The 12,138-nt window shown below is 42.0% G+C and overlaps 1 protein-coding gene across 2 annotated transcripts in view; it reads right to left on the bottom strand.

Moving 5' to 3' along the window:
* sdc3 (syndecan 3) overlaps nucleotides 1-12,138 on the bottom strand; it is a 39,543-nt gene that overhangs the window by 3,084 nt on the left and 24,321 nt on the right. Inside the window, exons 1-4 of one of the 2 annotated variants that reach the window (XM_038724898.1) lie at nucleotides 11,339-11,401; nucleotides 10,498-10,591; nucleotides 4,646-5,511; nucleotides 2,184-2,373 (exon numbers count right to left, since the gene is read on the bottom strand). In XM_038724898.1, coding sequence (XP_038580826.1) covers nucleotides 2,184-2,373; nucleotides 4,646-5,511; nucleotides 10,498-10,591; nucleotides 11,339-11,386 — 1,198 coding nt within the window. In that variant the 5' untranslated portion in view covers nucleotides 11,387-11,401. Of the gene's footprint in view, nucleotides 1-2,183; nucleotides 2,374-4,645; nucleotides 5,512-10,497; nucleotides 10,592-11,338; nucleotides 11,402-12,138 lie in introns of those variants that run through there. The other variant, XM_038724899.1, reaches the window with a different exon arrangement.

The raw sequence follows: 12,138 nt of genomic DNA, 5'->3' as shown, positions 1-12,138 counted from the left end.
TCATCACTATCAGCTAGCTGCTAAGTGAAGACTGATGAGCCTGAATGTGCCAGCATACGTTCTGTGCTGGCAACAGCTTTGTGCTAAATCGCAGCCCTGCAGTGCTACATAGTAGTTTAGCCCAATGGGGCCGGTGTAACCAATCCGCAGCGGCTGCAATTTTCCTCCTTCTTCTGCACACATCGCTAATGAACTCTTGCTGTGTGCGATAGATTAATGTGTGGTTATCAAATGGGGAGGAAAAAACTTTCCCTTGTTAAGCTAATTGGTATTGACGCCAAAACGGTGAACAAACTGTTCATTGCACTTCTACTAACTACTGTTCCCATTCATTGTGTGTTTACTTTGTTTATTTCATCACTGTCAAAATCAGAGTGCATAGGCTGGGGTTTTTAAAATAGTAGAACTTTTCACCATGCACTGTTACTGCAAAGGCATTCACCCCTCCTGACTTTTCACACCATTTCTTGTAATTTTATTTTTATTTATTTTTTGTCAAATCATGCAGTTTTTATGTGTTATATTGTTGTTGTTTTATGTGTTATATTTCAATTTAATTTAATTTTAATTGTTCATACATATGTACCTCTACCATCCCTTTTACTGTGGAAGACAATTGTGATATTGGACATGAGAAATATTAACTGAACGCATGCAGTTTCTTATTTTTAGAAGAACTACTTTTCCTTAAATCCATAATATCAGATCTTTATTGCCATCACTGACTAAAAGATTTTCAGCCATGCTCGCAGCATGGGTCAGCCATGCTCGCAGCATGGGTCCATGGATGCCACTGTCATTCAGCCTGTCCACATTGGTCCAGACTAAAATGTCTCGACAGCTATGGGATGGATTGTCATGACATTTGGTCCATACATTAATGCTGTCGTCAGAATGAATTGAACTTTGGTGACTTTGGTTTCATCAAGCATCATCATCAAAATGTCTATTCATCCAATACTTTGGTTTATGACCAAATACTTGCAAAACTAATGAAATTCCCATCAGCCTCAGCTGTACTTGTTTTTAGTGCTTCTTAGCAAGTATCCACATGCTTACAGGCTAAACTAAGATAGTGAAAACATTATTCCGGCTAAACATCAGCATGTTAGCATTGTCACTGTGAGAATGCTAACATGCTTAGCATGCTAATATTAACATTTAGCTCCTAAGTACAGCCTCACAGAGCTGCTAGCATGACCTTAGACTTAAAATATTAAACGTTCCCAGCACAGTACTGTGAAATATAGAATAGATTTGGGGGGATGAAAGGCAATTTTCCAATAGTTTTGGATGAAAAACATTATGAAGGAAACACAACTGCAAAGTACCATATAATTTTTGAAATATTTGGCTGGGGGAAAAAGCCTGATTTAAATATAAATGTTATATTTTATTTGTCAAAACTTTGAAATCCTTAGTCTGAATTAGTGTGAAAAATCAAAGATTGTTACTACCTGCAAATTACTGTATATCCCACGTTCCTTGATATGTTACTTCCACAGATGAAAGCGACTACACATGTACAGCACTATGTATATATATATATGACTGTATGAGCCTGACATGTCCAGTCGTAATTTGGTTCTACCATATAGACAGTCTAGTCTAAAGTCTGTTGCCTCCTGTTCTTTACCAATGACCAGGAAATCAGCGAAAACCACCGCCAGCAGTCCCCCAATCAGAACAGCTAAAGGAGAGACAGAGAGCCAGTCAGGTCAGGAGAGTTGGCTGCTCCCTCACTTTCTACAACAGCTCTTTGGGATGAGGAGAAGGGGGCACTTGAAAAGAAATTGGATTTACCCAGAGGGAAAATGATGAGAAAAAGAGGGGAGAAAGGAGGGGTGGGATGACCCAAGAAGAGGATTGTTTGTTCTCAATGGGTCAAACAGGGCTAAGTAGCACATTCACTTATTGTGATGAATCTGCTCTACGAGGTAATGCCAGTTTATCTTAGCAGCTCCCAGAAACCAGGGAAAGAAGACAGGAGGCAACGGGGAAATTTAATCTGTTGATCTGAGAGGTGACTACCAAGTGGTATGTTTGACAGAAAGGCAGACAGACAGGATCAGATAGACATGTAGTGAGACAGACAGACACAGAGCTTGATGACCAGGACACATATCTGAACAAAAGTTACAAAAAACATTATTAACATTGACTTTACTGACAGATTTTCCTACCTATCAAGACCTCTTTTCTCTCCAGGATGTTCTTCTGTGGCAGCTGGGCGGCAGAGCTTCCTCCGTCCACCGTGTTGCCGAGCAGATCAGGATCCACTGGCATTACACCTTGACCAAGATCATTACGGCGATCATCGCGGATCTCGAAATCTCCACTTGGTCCTGCAGCACCCACATCATTGTTACCATCCTGAAAGAGAGAGAGAAAATGAAACTAACTCACTGAGACCAAACCAACACAAACAGAGAACTTTCCATGGCACATATTCACCTTTGAAACAATGGGCCTCTATATGTTCTGATTGTTGGAAAGTTGCATATTGTCCAACACATATATACACACTTCATAAAATCTGGCAGCTTAATTACGATGTGGAAAACCAGACAAATCTAAATGCATCACACTTTAATGCAGGACTGCTGCAAATAAACAGAAGCACACCAATCAGAGAAATTACTCTGGTCTGTAAATTATTAAGCTGTCAGAGTTAAAGAGGCAGTCAGAAAGAGGGCTGAGTATCAAACCCCAGTAGTTATTGGTACTGACCAAAATTAGTCCATGAAAACAGAGTAATGAAAAGGCTAGTATGTGAATACTTGGTCAGTTTTGTGATCTTATTCACTCATTCTTTGATCAGATAGTTCCTTATTTAAATCATCATTTTGACAATTTCAGACTGTATTTTATTTAGGCAACAAAAACTGTACAGCTGCTTGTATTTATGCTAAATTTAAAGGTTAAGTCTGGCAATATTCTGAGTTACAAAGAAGATTTGTCTGTGTCGCCAATACCTGATACAGCTTATTCTTCTGTGCCATTAAAAAAACACATAAACGAGCCACACTGTTGCACTGGTTACATGCAGGGGTGTTAATCTTTCAGTATCTCAAGGTTCAATAACAATTTCTAAAAAATCAATTTGCAATTGAGTATATTGGGGTGCTAAATTGTAGCTCTACTGTAGTCCGATGTCTGCTAAGACAGGCAGAGTGGCAAAAAGCAGCTTTACGGCATGAAAGCGACTCTGGGTGATTACATTACATTAAATTTAACTCTGGGTGTTGTGTGTGATGTGAGCACAGGCATTTGTGGAGTTCCCAGAGTACTTGATTTTCATTTTGCTTGGGGGGCAACGTTACTGGAGGTATCAACTATAGTAGCTAATTTTAATTTAAGAACATTTCATGGTTTCTGCTTGACAAATGTGAAGACTTGCTGCTTATCTTTTTAATAATTTTTATTTATTATTAATAATGTTGAGGTTGGGCTTTTAGTTGAAGTTGGCATTTTCTGCATTGAGTACTTTTACTTTTAATATTTTAAGTACATTTTCCTGATTATACTTACACAGTCTTTCTACATACACCGCGGGGCCCCTAACATGGATGTCGCCATCCATGATCCTCCTTATGGGAGCTGAGCTCCCTTAAGGAGGATCTGAGCTCCCATGGAAGCAGTAAAATCATGCATCTGTCTGTCTGTAATTCATTTATCAACAACCATTATTTTGAATCACAAATGATGTACTATTCATTTCATTAGTACTATTACTTACATTAAAAATATAAACAGACTTAAATCAACATGTTTTCCTAATGAACAGCGCAGCGCACCGCATGACTGACATGATGGCTGCACTTCTCCACCATCAGCCACTATGGTGCACAGTAGCCCACAGTTTTGATCAAACAGGTTAACAAAAACTTACACACTGAACCTTTAAGTTGACTTGCGCGTTGTTATTGGTCCTTTTATGGGATTTGTTGACAATACAAAAAATATACAAGTCTTACCCTTTAACTTTTGAGAAAATTGACATCCTTTGTTAAAGGACAAGTTTCATTCCTTGATCACTTTCTTTCTGAAACTGAGATGAGAAGATTGATACTACTCTGCTGTTTGTACATTAAGTACGGAACTAGAGACCGGAGACGATTAGCCTAGCTTAGCATAAAGACTGGAAACAAAGGGAAACAGCTAGCCCAGGTTTGTCTAAAACTCAAACATACTGTACTCTCACCAGCACCTCTAAAGCTCATTAATCTACATGCTGTATGTTGTTAAATCCATACACAATCAGTAATGTAACACCAACACTTTGTCTTGCTATAAGTATTACTTGGCAAACATCAGCTTGGCGCAGTGATTCCCAGAATTTTGTGAAGCCCTTGTGAAACTGCCAGGCAATCAGTGATGACGTATGTTGTCTGGGTGGATGGGTAAACCTAAGTCATTTTTACATAACTCTGAGTCTAAATTCCCCTATGAGAGGGGAGGAGTTATTATAGAAACTCCCTGCTGTGTGGTGTTTTATTGCGTGGGTTAGGGTTAGAGATGATATTGAGGTCAGACACCACAGATCGGCACTGTTCAAATTCTATATCAACGTAATAATGTGAGTTGGCTAACTGAACTAATTAATGTTAACTAACTAATTGAACTAACAAATTTTGACTCTCACCTGTGTAGTTGTGGGCTGCTGTGGGCGGGTTGTTTTCTCTGTTGGCACTGCCTGAGTGGCTGTCGTACTTGGAACCCTGGGCCTGAAGGCGAACCTGGTCTTGACAGTGGTGGTGATCGTGGTGGTGGTAGGTGCAGCTGTGGTGGGCTCAGGGGTGGTCTCAGCTGTGGTGGGCATGTCTTCCTCTGTGGTGGTTTCCATGTCGAAGCCTATGTAAAACGATGTAGGTTCGGGTGACATGTTGAAGTCCTCTTCTTCTTCTGTGGTGCTCAGGTCGTCCAAGCCGGCAGAGGGCGCTGCACTTTCCACAGGGCTGATTGCCGGATTGGTGGTCACCACGGGGACTGCAGCAGGGGATCGTGGGGCGGCTGTGGTCTGGGCGGCGGCCCTGATTCGCTCCAGCTCTCTCTCTCTTTCAAGCTCACGCTCTCTCTGCCTCTCTCTCTCTTTCTCACGCTCTCGCTCACGCTCCCTCTCTCGCTCACGCTCTCTCTCCCTCTCCTTCTCCCTCTCCATTTCCCGGACCCGCTCCCTCTCTCTTTCCCTCTCTTTCTCCCTCTCCAACTGTCTTTCCCTCTCCAACTGTCTCTCCTTCTCCAGTTCCCTCTGCCTCTCTTGCTCTTTCTCTCTCTCTCTCTCTACCTCCATCTCATTCTCCTCTCTCTCTCCTACCGAGAACACACCGCTCTCGCCATCGGCCTCGGTGGTCAGCGGGGTGGTGGTGGTTTCCTCTGGGTTGGGGCTCGGCTCAGCTGCAGGTGAGGCGGAAGGGGCGGGCCCGGTGGCCTGGGTGGTAGAAAGGAGGAGGGGCTCTTCCGTGGTGAAGGACACACCCACCGATGTTGGCCTCATACTGATATCAGGAACTGGAGAGGAGAGAATTTCGAATTAAGAAATTAATTAAACAACAATAAGCAGAGGAGGCAAAAAAATTTAACCTTTTACACATCTCACTCAGTCACACATCCTGTTCATCTCACAGCTCACACACTCACATCCCCGCACAAACAGTAAAACCACTTGTTCCTTTTTCACGTCTCCTTAATAAACACTCACTGTCGCTGTACACAGCAGTGTATATGAACACTATTTATTTCAATGAGGGTTTTTTGAGGACACATGCATACATTTCACTGTGTGGATATAGTAAATATAGTCCACTATATAGTAAATGGGAAGTTTTTAGCATTTTTGTCTTTGACAGGATACAGTTGAAAATCAGACAGAGAGATGTGAAACAAGGTGCCCTGCTGGATTCAAACCAGATATGTTGCAGTTAAACAGCATAATACCACATATACTGCTAGCCTTCCATGATGGCCCTAAGCCGGCTTAATTTTGAAACGCTTCCTCTTCACTCTGGTTTGGACTTCTATCTACAATAAGCCGGGATTTTTCTCACCGAAAAAATGGAGCTTGTTAAAAAAGCTCTCTATAGTTGAAGAATAAAAACACCTGCCTCATGGCTTACAGTGGATGAGGGAAGACTGAGTTCGATGCTGTAAGCCTGGTGGAGGGCTGTGTGGCAGTCAGGTTAAAGGTGTAGTCAAGCATTTTAGTATTGTTCTTCCATAAGGATGGGGGACTTACAATCAGCAGATATAAAAAAGACTGGTCAAAATCTGTGAGGCAAAGGCCAATATATCCTGACTTTTCGTCCCTAGTGTGACTCAAGCTCCCAAAAGGCTGGAACCTAAATTTTTTGGACTGCAACTAATATCACCTTTTTACGCAAGAGTCTCCTTGACTGGTAAACACCCACATCTTTCAAACTCCACGCCCTTATTTGTAACACAGGCTTTCTGTTATTATTGAGGTATTTAAGTCCCAGCCCAGGTAACACTGATGACATCACTATTAGAGCCCGACCGATATGTTTTTTTGGGGGCCGATGGCGATATTAAAGTAAATTTTGAAAATGATTTGGATACCTGTATAAACTACACTTAGAGCAGGCCAATATTGAAAGCTGTTCTGTATGTGGGCTTCAATACCTTTTCCTGAATGGATTATGTTAAAAAACAAAAAAGCCACAGATGAGGCCACCATGGCGGCGGCTGTGGCTCAGGAGATAGAGCGAGTTGGCCGTTAATCGGAAGGTCGGTGGTTCAATCCCCGGCTCCCCCTTGTTGCGTATCAAAGTGTCCTTGGGCAAGACAAGGCTTGTTGTGTTTCCCCAAGTGTGGAACAGTTTTTCAAGTTGAAGGGGTGGATAAGACATGCCTTTGGTGTGAGAGACTGCTGTTCCGCCAGTGTATGAGTAAGTGTGAATGTTAGTTTCCGTTTGAGCACTTAGGCTCAGTGTATGAATGTGTAAGACTGGTGAATACAGATGTAGTGTAAAAGCGCTTTGAGTGGTCGAAAAGACTAGAAAGGCGCTATACAAGTACGGAGCATTTACATGGCATTAGCTAGCTTTGTGGCTAATCTAATTTAGCAATGTGCAGCGTTAGTTAGAAGTGATGAACTACGAAGATATTATAGGACCTTTCGCTAGAACTGCCACACTGTTTCAGAAAAAAATCTACAGTCACATTTGTCAACAGCATAGCTTCCACCACTCAACTACTGTAACATTAAACATACTGGTGTGACCCAGGAGGAAACAATGAGAGGGAAGTGAAAAACGGGAGGTTTAGCAACATGCGTGCGGGAAGGTGGTGCGGAGGGTACTGCAATACCCCTTATTGACAGGGAGGAACACAGTGTGCGAATGGCATGTGCAGACTACATAATGGGCACTATTGTTACTAAACGGCAACATAAAATACAGCAGGTTAGTGCTGAATTCAGAGGATGTTCTGGTTGATATTACAGCCTAATAATTTGACGTCAGCAGCTGTTTGCACTGTTTTGTCACAATTATAGGTGAATAATCATGTGCGCACAAATCATCCACCAGTCCCCTACCCAACTAATTATTTTCTCAGATTTACCCCAGCTCTACCGATCCTTTTAACTTTCCATGTGATTTTTTTATTGTTTAGTGTTTTCTTCAACGATTTACTTTAAAGATTTGAGAGTCTGCTGTCAGTCATTTTAAATGTTTCCATGGGTGCATTAATGTCACAGCAAATACCGTGGGACATTTATGCAGCAAAACTAAAAACTGTAGTTATAAACTTGACAGGACAGACAGAGGAAAGTCTGCAGAGGAAACAGAATTCTGCTTTTAGCTTCTAAAATAATTTAGACGCACTAATGGAGGATTGATCAGAAGGACGGCTGCTTTACTCCAAACAGTTTCACTGTATAAACCTGGAATGTGTGTGAGACCTTTTGGATGTGGAGAAGAAAACAGAACATTAATTAACGTTAGATTCTAACCGATCCTGTCGGCGTGTCATGAGATTTAAATATGAAGTTATGCTGCTGTGCCTCGTGCGTAAATGCACATAGCGTCTTTGCTTTACCCTATTTCACCCTCCACGAAAGTTACAAAATGTATCGTCCAAAGCTCTGCCTGCAAACAGCAGTGCTCTCTGCACTGCATGCACAACTTTTTGATGTGCTTGTTGTGTTTCCCCAAGTGTGGAACAGTTTTTCAAGTTGAAGGGGTGGATAAGACATGCCTTTGGTGTGAGAGACCTGGGTTCAATTCCCCACTGTGACCCATCTACCATTGTGTCCCTGAGCAAGACACTTAACCCCTAGATGCTCCAGAAGCGTGCAACCTCTGATGTGTATAGCAATTGTAAGTCGCTTTGGATAAAAGCGTCAGCTACATGAAATGATGGTAGAGACTGGTAGGTATAATCAGCTGCACATTTAAGTTGATCATGTTATCAATGTTTTTTATTCAAATGATTTCATTCATACATACATACATACTGTATATCAGTCCAGACCTCAGTGACCTCATATGACCACTCTGTGTTGAAGGAAAGTGTGTAAGTGCGTGCCCACACAGTCTGTCATGCACGCATTTCTACTGTACAGCACCCCTGAGCGAAAATGTCTTCCAGCCCGCCCGGTTAGCAAGTATGGTCATGAATGTTTTCAGGAGAGGAGAAGTGATGAGGGCTGTTTTTATTATTATTTAAGTCATGCATTTCACGTGAAAAATTACCATCTCACAAGGAACACAGTTCCTCTCTCTATTTTTTCTGCATGCTCCAGTAGACTCCTGTAAGCTGATTGCTTTGTGGTGGATGTGACAGGATTTGAACAGGGGATCTGCAGAGCGCCCGCTGGTGGGCAAATTTGCAACACTCATTATATGATTGAAGGATCGGTCGGGCTCTAATCACTATGACATCATCAGGGTGATTTTTTTTTTACTTGTCACAGCTCCTACAGATCCACTGATATTATATATAAACTGTACATATAAAACATAGGCTGAGACCTCCCATGACTGATCTTTATGTGTAAGATATTGAAAGCCAGTGGAATGCTCCTTTAAGGGAACAACTTTCAGTCCCCTCTCCGAGCTCATTTTAAATGTCAATATAACCAATCATACAGCACAGCTATGTTTGTTTTGTCAAATGACTTTAGGATCATAAAGTAGTGATTTTATTGACGACTCAGCGCAGCAATCAGAGCCGCAATCAAATTCCCATTTTCTGCTTGTTTAGCTGTCTGACAACAGAAACTGGAAAATATGTAAATGAGAACAACCATGGTAAACTGTGAGTTCAGCTGTGTGGACAGCAGGAGGTGGCAGAACGGAGGTTCATCCAACTGAGACCAGGCTGTCTGTCCCACTCTGAGGTTTGTTTCCTTTTGTTTTGGACTTTAAGAGTGGATGGAGACTTTTATGAAAAATTAGCTGAAAAAGCTTGAGGTGGATGCATGTAAACGGCATAGTCTTAGAGAGAATAGGAGAGGAGAGAAGGGGAGTGAAGAGAAGAGAAGAAAGGAGAGGACATGGCGGTGCTGACTGATTCATTTTCTTCTTAAATCTCATAATAGTATTATACCACCTTTCATTTTGTTATAGCACTGAGGCTCCCTGGGTTGAAAGAGAAACAAATTGAATTTACAGGCACAAAGACATGGAGGCTGACAGAGGAGCTGGAGAGGATATCGAAATATGGACTCGAACAATGCAGCTTCTGTTAAATTTATCAGACGCCTCAAAATGCCGCATTTTGAAAGCAGCAGCGACGCAAAATGCCCATCAGTCTGTTGAAAATGAGCTTTACCTTTGGAATCAGACGGCTCTGTATCACGGTTTGAGATAAAGTAATTTGCCGGGCTGCTCTTTCAACCACAGGGGGTGCCTCTGCTGCACTGTCCTGCTCTGAATTGTAATTTATTTTGAGCGTGCTCGCCACTAGCGCATTGCCTGAACCGAGGGCAGCCCTCAATGAGTCATGCTTAATAACGAGAGGCATGCTCAGGCTTCAACAGCCAGATCAGAAAATCAGCCTGAATTACACCAGTGTGATTTACGTTAAGTAGGTAATTCCTACACATGCAGACAGCCAGCTCAGTCAAACGCAGACATGCGCTCGCTGATAGGTGCACATGGCTGCTGGTATGCGTGTGATCGCCTAAACTGTGTGGACTGTAATCTGATTAGAGTAAATCAGATCTGGGGGAATCAAGCCCAGGTTGCTGCTGGTTTTCAAGGTTGCGTCTGTGTTTAAAGGTGTTTTCAATAAATCTGTATCAAAACCTGTCTTTCAAGCCAAACGGTGTTTGCATTTTGTGACTGTGTGGCCTTGGTGCATCTGAGTCTGGTGAACCGAGCGACAATAACTCCAGGACACGGAGGGGGGTCGGGTCTTCAGGGTCAGCAGATTGAAACCCAGCAGCTGTCGAGTTTGAAAGCACCAGGGCGTGAGTGTGTAACCTCACACACACACACACACACACACACGCACACTGATACACAGACTTACAGCCAGAGCCCGAGCCCGAGTAGAGGTCCTCATCATCGTAGAACTCATCTCTCGTCGAGCCGTCATCATCGATAGACGGCGACCAAGTCTGTCCCTGTGAGAGACACGGGAGGGGGGGGGGGGGTACAAATGAAATGATGATTAGAGTTATTCGTCATGAATGACCTGTTTGTCAGACACGCACACAACTGTCCAAGAGGAGGTGCAGGCAGCATTATGGTGGACAGGGTAACATCTGTCCGTCTGTGGCTCTATGGAAGAGCATAGTTAATGAGTTGATCTAAAGCTGGGATTTTGGCAGAGGAACATCAAAGCCTTTAAGAAGAGAGAGGTTCCATCCAGTCTCTGCCTACGTGCGAGTTACAAGTGATGCTTAGCCTGTAAAGTAGCAGAGTATAAAGAAGCAGTTAACTTTTGAACTTAAGCTGCTACTCACAATTCTTCCATCGCCAATTCATGTGTAAACTGTTTTCTTTTTGAATTATAAATCGATAGATGTTAGATGATAAAATTCCCAAAGCCAAAGGTAAAAACTTCTAACGTCTTATTTTGCCAATTTAACAGTTTAAAAGCAGAAGATTTTCAGTTTCCAATTATATGAAACAGAAAAAAAAGAAACTTCGAATGTGAGAATGGTGGGCGTATTTCCTTCATAAACAGCTAATGAGCTACTCAGTCAACTAATTGTTTCAGCACTAAATTGTTTTTATCTTATATCTTTAAAATGTCAGAGAATAATAAACAAGACTAGACAGTGTACAGCCATCAGCTCTGTGAGGCAGTACTTAGACACAGCAGTTCTTTGAGCTAAATACTAACTGTAGCATGCCAACATACTCACAATGACAGTGCTAACATGCAGATGTTGAGCAGGTTTAATGTTTACCATGTTTGATAACTTAGTTTAGCATGTTAGCATGCTAATATTTGCTAATTAGCACTAACACAAAGGCTGACGGGAATGTCATTAGTTTAGCAGGGATTTATAAACAGGAAGTTATAATCCAAATTTCATAGCATCCAATAGTTGGAGCTAGCGTGGCTAAAAATGCCATCACCATTTATTAATGTACAAGGTAACGTTGTTTTGTCCGGCATAGGCTGACCAGACGTCCCCGTTTTCCGTCTGGAGCTGTCCCCGGAAATGTCCCCGTTTTTAACGGTGTGTTTATCATAGACTGTATAAGGTGTCGACAGACCTGAAATCAGATTTTACGTGTCCAGCAAGACTGGACAGCAGAGCATACAGGTGTCGTGCCGAAAAGCGATAGACCGCCGAAAACTGATTGTCATTAGCGCCCACAGCATGTTAAAGCTGTATCGCCCAGTCTCTTTAAACAGACATAACATGCAAATAAACATCACTTTATGTCCATGGTAATAGCAAATGTATGTCTTTATCTAAAATCTTTATCCGGAAACAGAATGTAGCCTATAATTAATTAAAATTGATTTCATTCAGAAGTTATATTTGACAGACTCAACTAGTACTTTTTTACCTCTTAATATGCCTTTAAATGGCCAAAACAACACATAAAATGCAATATTCTACTTGCCAGGAAGTGATTGCAGCCTCTACTTACTGACTAAAAGGTAGTTTCTGCTTCAAAATGACTTGATTTCATTCAGAGTTATATTTGA

This window comes from Micropterus salmoides, unplaced genomic scaffold, assembly GCF_014851395.1.
Source record: "Micropterus salmoides isolate LMB-PRFRI ecotype aquatic unplaced genomic scaffold, ASM1485139v1 Ms_hic_scaffold_17, whole genome shotgun sequence".
In the NCBI taxonomy this organism is placed as follows: domain Eukaryota; kingdom Metazoa; phylum Chordata; class Actinopteri; order Centrarchiformes; family Centrarchidae; genus Micropterus; species Micropterus salmoides.
The sequence above is the reverse complement of the archived record's forward strand: the minus strand, read 5'-3'. Positions and strand labels throughout refer to the sequence as shown.